At 45.6% G+C, this 15,771-nt stretch overlaps 2 protein-coding genes across 6 annotated transcripts in view; one reads left to right on the top strand and one right to left on the bottom strand.

Moving 5' to 3' along the window:
* Nucleotides 1-1,885: 1,885 nt before the first annotated feature.
* On the top strand, nt 1,886-7,489 carry RPL31 (ribosomal protein L31). Its single transcript, XM_036262767.1, has 5 exons — nt 1,886-1,939; nt 2,365-2,471; nt 5,888-6,013; nt 7,222-7,334; nt 7,425-7,489. The coding sequence occupies exons 2-5, from the start codon at nt 2,365-2,367 to the stop codon at nt 7,454-7,456; spliced, it is 378 nt and encodes a 125-aa protein (XP_036118660.1). The 5' UTR covers nt 1,886-1,939; the 3' UTR covers nt 7,457-7,489.
* Nucleotides 7,490-7,912: 423 nt separating this feature from the next.
* Nucleotides 7,913-15,771, bottom strand: part of TBC1D8 (TBC1 domain family member 8) — a 123,148-nt gene continuing 115,289 nt past the window's right edge. For all 5 annotated transcript variants that reach the window (XM_036262761.1, XM_036262762.1, XM_036262763.1 and 2 more), the window contains 3 exons: nt 11,128-11,217; nt 10,571-10,662; nt 7,913-9,410 (listed from right to left, as the gene is read on the bottom strand). In XM_036262761.1, the coding sequence (XP_036118654.1) occupies nt 8,886-9,410; nt 10,571-10,662; nt 11,128-11,217 (707 nt within the window). In that variant the 3' untranslated portion in view covers nt 7,913-8,885. The remainder of the gene's footprint in view (nt 9,411-10,570; nt 10,663-11,127; nt 11,218-15,771) is intronic.

Here is a 15,771-nt window from a genome sequence, read left to right as displayed (position 1 = left end):
CAGCGGGCTGTCTTTGAATCCCTAGACTGGTGACATCCTGTTCCCAGGCCTCTGGGAAGCTCTAGAATGATCTCTTGCGGGCACCTCCTCAGAGCTCCCATCACCTCTCACATCTTATCTAAGCCACTTGTCCAACCTGACTGCCTGCGGTGTCCCCTGCTCCTCTGCGTTTCACTCCCTTCAGCACGTCTGTTCCAGCGCAAACAGAAAGAGCAGCCCATCCCCCTGCTCACTCCTTACCCTGCTGGCATCTGGCTCCTGCCCACTCCCCGCCAGTCCGACAGTGAAACTTGTTAAAATCTCTAATAATCTCCTCTTTGGAAAATCTAGTGGGTATATCTCAGTTTTTGCCTTACCTGAACTCTGTAGCATTTAGAACCTGTCCACCTCTCTGGCTTCTTTTGGACTTATGACAGTATCTTCAGACTTTCCTACTGTTCTAATGACATCTCCGCCACTTTGCACCCCCCCAAACACACACACCTCTTAAATGCAATGACTCCACACTGCTTTTCTCTCTCCAAGTCCTCTTGATTTTACCTCTTAGTTTCTATAAAAATCAGTCTGTCCTGTCCCAATCCCACTGCTACTGCCTTAGTTCAGCCCTTCCTCATTTGTCTCCATTAAGGAAATAGTTTCCTTCCACTAGTCTCCTTGCTACCATCTTGCCCCCACACCCAATCTGTTCTTCACAGTATAATCAAATCAATTCTAAAACAAATCTGATCATGGCACTGCCCTCCTGAAAATCTTCCAATGATTCATTACCTATAATACTCAAACTCCTGAGTAAGGCCTAGAGTGAGAAGTCCTAGACTTCAGACTGTCCATGAGCTGCACACTCGGCCACCTCTCTGCCAGCTGACTCCTGCCCTTCCTTCCAGACCCTGCACAAGCCTACCTGACCCAGCTGAGGACGAAAGAACATCCAAACCTGAACAAAGCCCTGTAAGAATGTATTTGAGCCAAGTTAAAGGACACGCCTGGAAGCAAGATCTTACGGATTGAGAGAATGCTCTGGGCAATGTCAGTTCTGCAGCTTATTTTATACATTTAGAACCAAGAGAAAGCATCAGGAAAGCTACATGAAACCATTGGTTAAGGGGGCAGAAGCACGCAAGGCGGGTAAACATCTAGGACTGGATTAAAAACCAAAATGGAGAACGCGTCCTTCCTGTCCACTGGCGGGTGCAGGGTGGCTGACACGTGGCGCAGGGCACCGAGATGGTACGTGGGCGCCGCGAGGACGACGAGGGCCTCGGTGTGGACCTGGTCGGCTGCAGTGCGTCGCTTCACAGTGGCCTGGAAAAGGACTCTGACATTTCAAAAGTACGTTATCCTGGATGCCTAAGAACCAGGGGCAGGGCCCAGGTAAGGTCAAGACGGACCTGTGCTGAGGATTTTATGAGGGGGCCACCCTGTGGGCTTGCTTCCCCTCCCTGGGCCTGCCAGGCCTGCCAAGCGGCCCCCCGAGCCGGTCGGGGCTGCCACGCCCCCCTTCGTGTTCACCCCCTCGAGCACCAGGCGGGACGCGACCGTGCAGGGGCCCCGCAGCCCAGGACAATACCCTCCTTCACGAGTGTGCCGTGCCCGGCGGGCGCCGCCCTGCCAGCCCGACCGCGCGCCCCGCGAGTGCGGCGGCCAGGCTGCGGACCCAGGGCGTCCTCTCCGCCGGCCCTGCCCCAGCCGACCAGCAGCCTGGGGTCTGATTTCCGACGACGTAGGCAAAGGCGCGAGTCCCTCCCACGGCGGCGCCGGGAAGTCAGCTGCAAAAACTCCACAAAGGCGGGGCGGCCCGCATTCCCCCGGCGCGCTCCACTGACGTCACAGCCTCGCCCGCGCTCCGCCCTCCTCCCCGCGGCCCGGAAGTTGTACTGCAACCCTGTTTCCCCTGTCCCACAAGGCCTTGCGCTCTTTCTTTCCAACTCCGGCCGGCATAGTGAGTATGGGCCCTCGGTGCTGGCCTCAGGAATCTGGCTCCATCCTCGCCCGCGATCGCGTGGGCCGGGACCGCGGGCTCCCCCCTCACCCGGGCCGGGACCGGGGACTCTCCCCTCTCCCGGGCCGGGACCGGGGACTCCCCCGTCCCCGGGGCCGGGACCGCGGGCTCCCCCCTTGCCGGGACCCCGCATTCCAGGGGACGGAGTCGGCCTTGCGCTCAGGGCTCCCGTAGCCCGGGAGAGAGTGGCTGAGGAGAGGGGACGCAGGGGTTGCGGGGACGGGCGCGCATCTTGGGCCGTGGGAGGCCCGTGGGCTCGTTCCGACGGGGTGCGGGCACCTGCCGGCGCTGTGCACCGGAAGCGCCCGGAGGGAGGACGCGGCGGGGGTAGGTCCCACTGCCCAGCCTCCTTGTCGCCTGTTTAGATGGCTCCCGCGAAGAAGGGGGGGGAGAAGAAGAAGGGCCGTTCCGCCATCAACGAGGTGGTGACCAGAGAGTACACCATCAACATTCACAAGCGCATCCATGGAGTGTGAGTATCCCCGCGCCCGGCCCTCCGGCAGCCGGCGCTCCGGGCTGCGGTCCGTGGGCCGTGTTTGCGGTGTATAGGGCTTCAAGTGTAATGCTCAAGGTTAGTGACTGGAAACGAGGTCCCGGGGAGAGCCGTCGAGAGGACAGGATGAGAGGGCGTGTCGCTCAGTGCTGTAGCTGTGGGACAGTCCTGGGGTGAGGACGTGCGTGCGAGGGGAGGCGAACTTTTTAATGCCTCTAGACTCTGGAAAGTTAACCAGTTAACCGAAGAGTAGGTGTCCGTCCCAGCATGTGAACACTAAAATGGGATTATTTTAGTTCTAATTCACACTGGTGAGTTTGATATCAGGAGTGAGACTGCGGGAGAAACCAGAAGAGAACATAGACGGAGTGTTTGTGGCGAGGATCCTGCGTTTGTGGGTGTGTGATGTGCAACGACGTCGGGAGTGACTTAGAATGTTCTACTTCTCTTTCTCCCGCTGGGGTTTGCTTTCTAGGTCTTAAGATTAGTAAGTTTTCCCATTTTCTGCACATGGTGTGTGGAATAATGGAAACCAAATCGTAACTACTGTTATTTGGGGTATGTATTTTTTTAATAGCAAATGGTACAGGGCAAGTAGGCTATTTGGTCACTAATCTGTGGAACAGAATGTCTTGCATGACCTGGCCTCTCATCAGACAACTGATTTTTTTTTTTTAATCCTCACCCGAGGACATTTTTCCATTTTTTACTCAGATAGAGCGGGAAGGAGAGAGAGGAAGAGAGAGAAACATCGATGTGAAAGGGACACATCGAGTGGCCGCCACCCACACAACCCAACCAGGGCCGGGGACAAACTGCAGCCAAGGCACATGCCCTTAGCGGGAACCGAACCCAGGTCTCTGTGGACCGCAGGCTGACGCTCTAACCGCTGAGACAAACCGGCCAGGGCAGACAACTATTTTTCAAGGGGTTCAAATGTGCAGCATCCTCCACGTGGGGCGTGCTGTGGGCCCTGCACTCCCAGCCAAGGGGCATTCTGGCGTGTTCTTAATTCGGGTCTCTAAAATGGCTTCTGGGTCAGAAATCCAGGGCTTTTTTGGTGCATTAGTGTTGCTCCTGAGGACACACGTTCCCTGTCAGCCCCCTGCCCCCACGCCCCTTTTTTGGGGGCAGCCTTCATTTGCTTTGAGCTTCACTGGCACCAGGCTCCTGTGTATGGGGCAGTGCCCCGGCCTCTGCAGACTTAGCTGGGAACCAGAAATCCTACCTGCCTGGCTTACTTGTGGGAGGTTAGACAACAGGTATATATAAAATGGTAAAACATGTCAAGTGAAAGGGGTGTTGTTTTAAAGGATATTTGGAAGGTGTGGGTGCGAGCCATTGCAGGGAAGCAAGTGTTTCAGATACTTTGTGCTTTGTTACAAAAGCCCCAAGTTAAGACCTATGTGGTACTAAACCCTTTGGTCATTTTTCAGCCCTTGATTGGCAGCAATAGACAGTGGATTGTTCGTTCTTCTGTAGAAATGCTTTACTCATTTTACTTTCAAAGACACCACAGTCTTGTATTTTCCTCTTTAGCTGCTCCTTCTCAGTCTACTCTGTTGGTTCATCCTCACAACCCAGCCTCTTAATATTGAGGTGTCCCAGGACTCAGTTTCTGGTTTCTATCTCTACTTGGGTGTTTAAGTAGACATCTCAGAGTCCACATGGCTCCAAACCATACTTCTGTTGTCCATCTCCAACCCGAACCTTCCCGTTTCTCTGTGGCCTTCCTATTTCCTATCCTCATAGCCTGCCACGCCGTCTGACCCATTCACTCATCCCTCTGGCACTCTGGCACTTGAAGGTTACAGTTTGCAGCTCCCTGCTCCTGGTTTCCCCTTCCCCAAACACTGGTCTGTCCTCAAACTCTCCATTGGCTTCCCATATCATTCAGATTGGAATCCAAAGTACTTGCTATGATTCCACATGAACTGGCCACCTGTTTTCTTAGTCATACCAGGCATGTATGTTTCAGGATAGCTGTTTGGTTTTGTGTTTACTCTCCTCTGCTCCCCTTGCTTAAATGCTTTTTTTACACACCTAAATGGCTGCCCTCATCATCTTCAGCTCTTGACCCCAATGTCTCTTTGTCCATTTTATTCAACCCTGCAGCCCTTTCCTAATGCTCCGTAGTTTATTTTTTCGCTGTCAGACTTGACACCATCTGATGTACTCCAGGAGTGTCACCCACATAAATCTGGAGAACAAGGGATTTTCTTATATTGCTGATGTTATTTCTGCCACTTTTTATTTCTAGATGGTTGAGTATTCCAATGAATGTAAGCTTGCTTGCTTGCTTGCTTGCTAGTAATAACCCAGAGGCTGGTGAGAGTAGAACAGAGCGCAGGGGAGACATGGTCAAGTGGGCTGTGCTGGTGGGTGGAGTCAGAGGATGTCCGAGGTGGTGGTTGTGGGTCATGGGACATTATTGAAGATTTTAGAGCAGAATTAAGTCACTAGCATGCCCCATTTGTTACTTTTATTGGGTTCCATGAAATTTGATTCATCTAACATGTATGGAGCAGGTATTACATGCGAGGCACCATGCATTGGGTTACAGAGGTGAACCATTGACAGGGCCCCTTCTGACATTCACATTTTGGGGGTATTGTGACACCTCTTTAGGCTGTGCTCTCTCTGCCCCACTTGGAATGGCCTTCAAATGTTTGACCATTTCCACCTGTGGTAAAGTTTTGCCTTTTCACATTGTTAGGTGAAAGCATGAAATTCAAATGGATTTATGTGTCCTCATCCAGCTAGCGCATTAATAGTGCCTAACTCAGGGCTGGAGCAGACAGGAGTTAATGACAGTGTCTGACACATACCAGGAGCTCCGTAGAATTCATTATTGTCCTCGTCACACTTGGTGAGAGGAACCTGCACAGTGCAGGCCTCTGCTTTTGAAGCGCAGACCAAGTTAATGAACTTTTAAGTTAGTATTGAAGGGTTTCCAAAAACATGCTGTCTTAAGATGTAACAACTCTAATTCTATTTTGATCTGGGGGTACTTACCGTATTCATACAGTGTAGTGTGTTGTGTGCTGTATGTTCAAGCATATTCTGATGTCGTGCTTGGATTATGTTCTCCTTGCCAGGTGGTACCATTAAAGTTTGGGGGTGCTTTTGTTTATCAGGAGAGAGTAGGCCAGCATGTGTGTTGACACTACAAAGGATCGTGTGCAGAGCCCTCATCCTACATCATTGAAAGTGGGTTGTGCATCTTCTGTGTCCCTAGTAGGCCAGTTGCTGGGCATTGACGCTGGTAAAAAAAAAAAAAAAAAAAAAAGGATTGTTCTGCCTTCTTAAAGTTTGGTTTAGATTTCTTTTATGAAAATAGGACATAATAGCTACTTAATTTTGTACTCCTTTATTTACTTATGTTTGAATACAAGGGGTTTCAAGAAGCGTGCCCCTCGAGCACTCAAGGAGATCCGGAAATTTGCCATGAAGGAGATGGGAACTCCAGATGTGCGCATTGACACCAGGCTGAACAAAGCTGTCTGGGCCAAAGGAATAAGGTGATAAAGATATCTGTGTTATAAGATGAACCTTTAAAATTACACCACTTAACCAGCTCACTCTGCACAGTCTGTGTAAGCTAATGCATACAGAAGTATGCAAAATAGTGTGGCAGTAACTGGAAGGGTAGGGTGGCATCTCCCGAGGACCCCTTTAATGTATTTGTAATGAGACCCAAATGATGGTTCTGACAAAGTGGGGTCAGGAAGGAGCGTTGCACAAAGAGAACAATTTGGTATAGTCTGGGAATGGGTTGATGAAGGTGGAGTCAAATAAGTGACTTGCAGGACAGTGTATGAGGGTGGAGGGTTAGGCAGGGGCAGATCATATGGGATCTTGTAGGTCATGGCAGAGTTTGGATTCATCTCTAGCAGCCCTTGAAGCATTCATTCTCAACCATAGCACTGTGGCCCTCTCCAGGCACATCTGTGGTTGTCTAGGGGCTGCTACAGGCCAAGGTCCCAGTACACATCCTATGTGCAAGGTCGCCCCACAACAAAGAATTGCCCACTCCAAGTGTCCGTGGTGCCGAGGCTGAGCGGCCCTGCCTCATATAAGCAGGAGAGAGCTTTTGCTGTGAAGGATGATGTGAGATACCAAAGTGGAAGTGGGACCACCTATGGGCAGGTGATGATATGAGACTGGAGTAGGGCATGGGTGTGGCATCTGGGTGGTATTTCAATGTTGGGGTGACAAAAGGACCTGAGAGTCAGCCCTGCAGTGGGCCGGCATTTAGAGTTCCGGTGCTGTCTAATAGAGGAGCTGTAGGTGGTGGCTCCTTTGAGATAAGGGAGGAGTGGTCCTGAGTTTCAGGATAGTTGACATTCTCAGACCATAAAAGGAGGAGGTATTGCCCACTGCAGAGCTGCAGAGAGGTTGAGTGAGGATTGTATGCGTAAGGTAGAGAAGCATTTAATAGTCTTTGGTATTCAGTGTAGCCTGCAGAATGTTTAGTGTCTACAAATTTAACCAATTTCTGTTGGTGATAGAGGGGACAGACCTGGCCAGCAAGACCCACATGGTTGAGTGTTAGTGGTGGCTGCCCAAGACCCTGAGGTTACACTTTCCTGTTGTGGCTGGTTGGTCAGGTTAGAACAAAGGGCAGAGCATCAGAAGCATGGTACAGAAGTTCTGACAGGATGTGAGAATATACCTGGTGGCTGTCATAACAGGAGGGATTGATTGCCATCGTGTTTACATTTATTAGGAATGTGCCATACCGTATCCGAGTGCGGTTGTCCAGAAAACGTAATGAGGATGAAGATTCACCAAACAAGCTCTATACATTGGTCACCTATGTACCTGTTACCACTTTCAAAAGTAAGTATTACTCAATTCACAAAGCTGTGTAGATTAGAGACAATGTGATGTGTGGCTATGGAGGGTGACTGATTGTCTCTTCTTTTGCAGATCTACAAACAGTTAATGTGGATGAGAACTGACTGCTGATTGTTGAATAAAGTTATAAAACTGCCTTTGAGGTTGGTTTTTGTTTCTAGTGGCATTGTGATATGTTTGTGTAGTAGTTCCCAATTAGCGAGTCATCTGGAAAGTTTTCCCTTAAGACTGTGCCTGTGCCCCTTCTCCCTAGCCCCTGGAATTTCTGAATATTTGGACAGGGCCTAAGTAGGTTTTGAAAAGTAATTTTGAAGTGTAGCCTGGCTTTAGAATGACTGTTTAGGGGGTATAATGTTCATGCTTTTACATAGATAAACATTCTTTCAGAAACTGGCATGTAGACTCAATTGTCATTGTTACTTTAACAAACTGAAATGATGCACTTGATAGCATCTTAGATTTAATGTGTATTGAGTATAATTAACTTCTTGAGAGAGTAAAGATTATGTTTAATTTACATGTACAGTTACTACTTTAGCTCACTTGTAATGGCTCCATGAGATATCTTAAGTCCCAGTTTACATGGAGCCAAAGCTCAGAGGTGAAACTTACACAATCCAAAATCTGAATTTAGCCTGAAAGCACAGTGTTGTGGGGATATGTTACATTACTGTTCACACCACTGTAAGAGGTCATTTCTGAAGAAGCCCCATTGACGGTAGAGTTGAAGACCCCACAGTACTGCACTATAGGCTGAGAACACAAGACTTAAGCAGGGGTGACATCTCCAGCATAACTGTTCACTGGCACAACCCAGACCTTAGACGCTCAAATAAGCATAAGGTATAAACAAGGACCAAAGTCAATATAAAAATTTTTTTAAAAAACTTGGATACCAACATTGAAAGCATGGTTTGTACATAACATTTTTGTAAAGGCAGGTGAATACAACCAAATATATTTAAAATGGTTTCAATTACCAGCATTGAAACAAAATTTGTGCAAAGAAAAAACCAAATTCAATTGCACAGACAGTGGTTCTTAATATCTTGAAAGTGAGTTTGATTCTGGACCTCCCATTATCCAAATGAAAAATGAGAGCTTGGGCATTTATGTCTGAGTTAGCATAATATATTGGACTTGTGTTCTGAGAATGAAATCATCACAGCAGAAGCGCCCACTTCAGCAAATCTGATAAAAGTGGAACTGGAAGAATAATTAGAAATGGCCCTGGCCATTGGCTCAGTTGGTTGGAGCGTCGTCCTGTGCACCCAAAAGCCATGGGTTTGATTCCAGGTCAGGTCACATGCCTAGCTTGTGGGTTCAATCCCCGGTCAAGGGGCTTATGGGATGCAACCAACTGATCTTTCTCTTCCTGCCTCCCTCTCTTTTTTTAAAAAAAAAAAGTCAATAAAAAAAAGAATAGAAATGCTGAAGGTTACATCATTTCTTAACAGTTGGGGCTATCTGGTTGCTTACCTGTAGGCCCAGATTGTGGAATATGCTCAAAATGAATCAGACTGAAATCTGGCTTTAGGGGCTGACAACCCATGAAACGTTGGTTCTTGCTTTGCTGTTGCTGACTCGTTTTTTCAGCAAACTGCTGTCTTGCTTGAGTTCAGGCTGTGATTGGCTGCTCATTTCAGAAGTTTTGAGACTGTACTGATTGATCTTGACATTTTCAAGTTTGGATTTAATGTCTAGTGGCTTTTCAAAAAAGTTTACTAATGACTGTTCAGTCAGAAGTGAAGCTAAAATGTGTTCAAGGGAGACTGTCCAGTCCCCTTCTGCCTCTTCAGGAAATGCCTGGGCATCTGGGGGAGCTGGCCCAATGTGGGTGTCCGCAAAGACAGAGTCCTGCTCAGGAGAAGGCGCTGAAGCCTGCAGCTCCTCCCCACTGTCCTGGGAGCAGCTTCCGGAGCTGCTGCTTCGCTGCCCCACTTCTCCGATCTGCAGCAGCAGGGTGGTGACTGTGGCAATGGCTTGATACAGATCATTTTCTTCTGGATCTTCATGGAACATACTGTACAAAGTTTTACAGAACTGGATAAATTCTCTCTGGGATTAAAAAAAAAAGTATACAGCAGCATAACCAGGATGGAAGTATAATGCATTTTTTAAAAACTTTATACTTAGTACTCAGAGAAAACAATATAGTACTTTAAGCAAAATAAGAGAAAAGGTAGTCTCTGCCCTCCGCCTCCAGGGAATTTTAGCACCCCGAGAACCACATTGCCCTTATTCATGTGCAGTGAAGGTTGGCGACACGCTCCTGAAATTCCACTCCTGCCCAAGTTGAGACTCATGTAATGAGGTGTTCCATGTGAGATAGCTACACAATTCCTCCATGAATAGGGAAATGGTTGACAAGCACTTCAATATTTAATGGCTGGGGAGAAATCAATAATGATTTTGAAGTAAATGAAAGCCAGGTGTTGACCAGTCCATTCTTAAAGTGGCAAGAAGCTGATGTTACACTGCATCAGAACAATAATCCTGCAGTGCTGGGTGATGAGGTTTAGTGGACCTTTTAAATTGAGGGGTAACTGACATGCAGTGTTGAGATTTAAGTGGCTTTGTATCCAAGGGAAAATGTGAGAAGGGGCTCCCCAACAGCAGAGCAACACTGCCCCAACGTGCCAGGAGGAAGAGACCTGAGGGACTGCATGCCAAATTCCTCAGGAGGGCTCCCAGCACATTAGCCCCAAAAGACGGGTCCTACGGAAAGGACTGTTCAACTTGAAGTCTACTTTTGCCAAACACTAGGAAGCACCTTATCAAATAAAGATAAATTAACCTGCCATCATCACATGGTGCTGGGATATGGCACAGAAACAAAGGTTTGGGGGACTTGTAAGTATTGTCTGTTAAATAATCAGTGATTTTTAAAGCATTTGGAGAGTATACTAATCTTTAAGGGAAGAAAGCTGTGTCCACAGTGCCCCCACACGCTACCACTAGAGAATAAATACTCTTCGTCACAACGTTGGTAAATGAACTGGATGTGAAAACATTTCAGGCCGGAAGCAGCCTTCGGTTTTGAAGAGCTTTGATATCTGAATGGATCACATTTTAAACATTTCCCATTTAAATACCACAATGTTCAGCTCCCAGAAGTAACCAGATCCTTTGATTATGGTGGTAAAGGGGTTCAAGCTTACTTCTTAACAAATAACTTGGCAAAATAGTGAATTCTTTACACTGGATAAAGTCCGTACCTGGCTCATTTGGGGCATCTCAGTTTTATCTTTTTCTTTAGCTAAATCTTTAATCATCTGCTTTAGCTGTTTCTGATAATCAGCTGCATCACCTGAGACAAAGGAGACACAATATATACTTTAGTCTAAATTCAGTAAAAGCAAAATATATAGAAGGGTAGTAGGGATGAGGAATTAAACCAAAACCTATGCACTGAGGAGCACAGATGACGTGGGAGGGACCCACTGTTTGCAACCGACCATGAATGGGTGTGGCTGCTGGGTGACTTCTTGCTACAAGAGCGACAAGTGTGGGGCAGTCCCCCAGAACACGGCAATTCTGAAGGCTTCTGGCCCTTGGAAGCAGTGGGCTCTAAGAGGGCGGGAGTAGGTAAGTCTGAGCCACAAAGCCTTGCTCCCAACAGTGCAGTGGTGTCCTGACAAGGCAACAATGAAAAGAGGTACATGCCGGCCCTGGCCGGTTTGGCTCAGCAGTTGGAGCTTCGGCCTGTGACCAGAGTCCCGTGTTCGGTTCCCACTAGGGGCACGTACAAAAAAAAAAAAAAAAAGGTACATGCCATTTGGTTTCCCAAACACCAGGGGTCTTGACGTCGACAACAGAGTATTCTTCAATGGTGACTGGCTGTCTTGGTCATTTTCAGTGAGTGCTTAAAAAAAGGTTGAACAAATTATTTTATTTTAACCAAAACTAAAGCTTTTTAGGTAAGAAAACTAACAGCTAAGGAAGCCAGCAACCCCCAACCCGTGTGCTGCAGCCTTTGCTGGGTCGATGAACCTAGGTGTACCTGGATATGGAGAGTAAAGAAACATCTTACACACCAAAGTGATACCTTTTCCTGATGTACGTACACATTGTTGTAGTGAATGACAAACCAATTCATAGAACTGGCAGGTACTGACCTAGGAAGATGTATGTAGTGAAATCCATTTTGTTGAGATAATGTATATGCTGCACACGAAAACTTTACAAATAAACACCAAATCTTTGGATGAGATAATAGGCAATTGTTTTAAACTTTTCATGTTATTTTTCTATAATGAGCACATACTGCTGTTACATAATTTCTAATAAAAATGGAAAAACCTGATTGCATTCAAAGCATTTTATTATGTATTTTGAAAATGCTCTAAAGTACAATTATATCAGAACCATAATACATTGCTGGTAGAAATATAAAATGTTATGTAATGTTGGAAAAGTCTGGCAGTTCCTCAAAAAGTGAAACAAATTACTATTCAAGCCAGAAATCCCACTTGGTCTACACCAAAGGGAAATGAAAACATGTCAGCGCAAAAACCTGTACACAAATGTTTGTGGCAGCGTTGTTCCTAAGAGCCAGGACAAGGAAACAAACCCAGTATTATCAGTTGGTGAACACGTAAGCAAGGCATGCCCAGCACTGGACGGCCCCGTCCAGGAATGGAGCACTGACACATGCCACAGCCTGGACGAGCCTTGAAACACGCTACGTGAGAGCAGCCACACAAAAGGCAGCGCACACATAGCATGATTCTCAGTACGCAGTACTGTACTATGGACAGAAAGCGGGGAAATGGACAGATTGGGGGCAATGCTGAAAGGTACAGGCTTTCTTTTGGGGGGAAAGAAGTTCTGAAATTGTGATGACAGTTGCCTAACTGAATATACTAACATTTATTGGATTGTACACTTTAAATGAATTAATGGTATAGTATGTGAATTATGGATCAGTAAAACTTACCAAAAAACAATTATAAAGGGGATTAAGGACAAAGTACCCTCATTTTAAGATTGAAGCTTATTAGTAAACCATTCACAAAATAAATCGAAGGCAATATTCAGTTGTGATTGAACAAATATCCACAAGATGGCAGCAAAGCCTTGATAAGCTACCCTCTCCTTCGAAGGTGGGTTTCTGGTTTTATCCTGATTTTTTGGTTTTTGGGGATTTTTGTTGTTTTCCCTGTAACAAAGATATTGAGTCCTTTTTCCCAATTTTGCCCAAAACAAATTTTACAAAGTGGCACATGTGAGAAGCCACTCAAAGTGAGTAACAGCTGCTGAGATGTCAACAGGACACAGGGTCCTTATCCTCAGATAGCTCAGCATAGCAAACAGAAGAAACAAGTGCACTGGTCACTGACAAAATGTTTCAACGGGAGAACCAATAAACATGTCATGGGAGTTCAAAGCGGAACAATTCAAGTGGTGAGCAAACGTCCAAAGGGGGCAGTGCTGGTATTAGCAGTGCCACAGAGTCGTGCTTCCCAGCCTCTTGCCAGTCCTGGCATAGAGAACACGCCACAGCTTGGACTGGACACCAGGGGATGGTGGAAGAGGCTTGGAGCTCACTGGAAAAAACTCGTCTATTATCAGAAATATAGGATACAGTGCATCAGGGAAAATAGTAAACACTGAGATTATATACAATCTTTAAATGTACTTTCAGCCTTTGTACATGAGCTATTTGAACTGATAAATGTAACCTTATTTTTATATTCCAATATATAACTCAATTGAAGACTAAATGAATTGAACATTTCTATTAAAGTTTCATGGTGTCTCACTTCAAGGACTGCACAAGTTAAAATCCAATGAATGCTCTACATTTGGTATCTGAAACTTCCTTACCTCTTACATATACTGCTTTCAACACAATTTGACATTCAGATGCAGTTGAGATATGAGTCATCAAAATAATGTATTTTCTAGCAAAAGCAATATAGTGCCCTCCTACCCTCCACTGTGGTTGGAAAAAGCTATCAATTTATAGGGCTTGCATTTGGATTAGGGATTCTGACAGATATCTGAGTCATTGATATGAAAATCAACTAAAGTATCTTGTGTCTCAGATATTTATTAAAAAGCCACTAGAAATATTGTAAGTACTGGATGCTGGGATAAGAAATAACAATTTCTTAGTGGCTTCCTAATGATTTGGATAACAGCAGGATCTTCAGCACCTCACTTTTCTCTTTTAAACAGTTCAGTGCAATCTTGAATTTCATAAAAGGTTTTTAAGGAGGTTTGTGTTCTATACTTTTCATATTTCTAAAAATCTTCTAGTGGCACTTTCAAGTGTGGATCCCAATCCAAAGAACAGATGTCTCATCTAGCGCAAGCCACCTGTCACGATCGGCAGGCCTGGTATCACTTCTGGTCTGGTTGTATCTGACCTGAGTGGTCAGGTCAGAATGGGAACTGTCATTTTCTGTGTCCTGTGAGAAGTTGCCCTTTGCAAGTTTCTTCAGTAGATCATGTTTGCAAAATCGTTCTCCAACTGAATCTTCGCACTGGCTGTTTCTGTTCTAAGTTCTTGATCGTGGGTGGAGTCATTCAGCTCATCTTTTTCCACTTCTGCTGGTGAGCCTTCACGTACACCACTTGGGCCATTCCCATGAACAATTTGGTCCTTAGAGCAGTGTAGTGATCCTTCAGTTTTCTTGGTTCCCAGGAGATATTTTCACATTGGCACATTACCCAAAGTGGGAGGTTATGGTTTCCTTTCAGTGTTGTTTCTCAGTAGAACTAAGAAAAGGCCGACCCAAAAGGACCTGTGTGGCAGGTGTGACCTGAGTGCCAAACTTTTCTCTTAGGCAAACATTAGTCATCACATGCTCCATAACTTTCAGACACATAATATCCCATTCTGCAATGACTGCTACAGTTTTCGTGCACAGTGAACATTCTGTGATACCTACAAATGCAGACACTCGGGACAAAGCAATGTCATGAAAGATCTTGTATATTTCCAAGTGTACTCCGTAGATTTAGAAAGTGGATCCGTTGTAAGTAATTGAACTTATACTTCCCAAGTACAGGCTTTTATTGTGGGCAATGAAACAAAATAGATTTTGTCAAGTAACAAAGTGGTACTGAAATCATAGCACACTCAGGAATTTTTAATATCAATTTTCCTACTAATACTGAAATGGCTACATACAATTCCTGATTAGGACTTTAAAATAATGACCTCTTCGAAACAGTCTGTCACTGTCACAAGGTGAAGACAAATGGCATTTTCTTCTAATTGATGGAAACTCCTTTCTTGTCACTACCAAGAATTTGAATGGTTCAAATGTTTTTACTTTACTTCAAGTGTGTGGTCATTCTGCACATCAAATAGCTTCTCCCTCACTGACAAATGTAATGTTGAAAATGTTTTGGCTAATATAACTACATTTTGAATCCAATCAAACTTTTTTCCATATCAAGTATTTCGAAATAAAGCTCTTCCTCATTCAAACACAGATATTGCTCTATTAGCCTATAATAATGTTTCAGGATTCAAATACTAACACTGACTAGTACTAATTTATAACCTCATTCTTTTCTAAGTTGAACTTTTGCTTTGAATCCATACTTGATCAGCACGTGTTAATACATTTTCAGGCACTCTTTCAGTTTTCAATTATGTTCGTTAATTTTTCCTTCTAACTCAGTGTCCTCACTAAACTCCTTCTTTGGACAGTAAATGTGCTTTGGTTTACATAAAACCTCAGGAAGAAGTCTCTACCACTTCACATTGAAGCTGAACACAAAGATGAGCCACTCGGCAACATTTTAAGACCGTTTAATGTGGACCCAGACCAACAGGGAAATGTGGAAAGCTCCTCTGCCAGTAACAGTGTACCCCCAAACCTCGTGGTCTCTGGGAAGGGCCAGTATCGTCAGCTCTGCCTTGGCATACCAGCCAAAACAGCATTCTGTTGCTTGTTCTGATGCTTCCTTATAATGAAGCTAATGTTCTTCCAGGAAACTGTCTTCTGGAAGTCCAATGAGTGTAATTAACTGAGCAAAATGACCACTATCTGGAGATTTATCATGTGCTACAAAAACTCCTGATTTAACTTCTGGAGTACTGTTCATCCCCATGTCTCCTGATATGGCATCCAATCATCTACAATATTTCTTTTCTGTTGCTTTTGCTAAATACTGTTGCAGTCAGCATGGAGCTGATGCAGTGAGCTCTTCTGGAACTTGGAGGCCCGGGCCTCCTTGCTTCCTGAGTGACACCAGCTGCCACCTTAAGGAAGCTCAGAGGCCCTGGCCTCTTCTGGGAGCCCTGCAGAGCATCACAATCACTGCACGCAGGCCAGGTGCCCGCCTCCCATCAGGCAGATAAGATGTTACCCTTTGGGCATAAATTCAAACTTGTAATCCTCAGTATCCTTCCTAATTAGTAAGTTAAACTTTTATTCTGACTAGTGTTTATTCTACC

Source organism: Molossus molossus, unplaced genomic scaffold (assembly GCF_014108415.1).
Source record: "Molossus molossus isolate mMolMol1 unplaced genomic scaffold, mMolMol1.p scaffold_m16_p_15, whole genome shotgun sequence".
In the NCBI taxonomy this organism is placed as follows: domain Eukaryota; kingdom Metazoa; phylum Chordata; class Mammalia; order Chiroptera; family Molossidae; genus Molossus; species Molossus molossus.
Note: the sequence above shows the minus strand (reverse complement) of the source record. Positions and strands in the feature narration are given on the sequence as shown.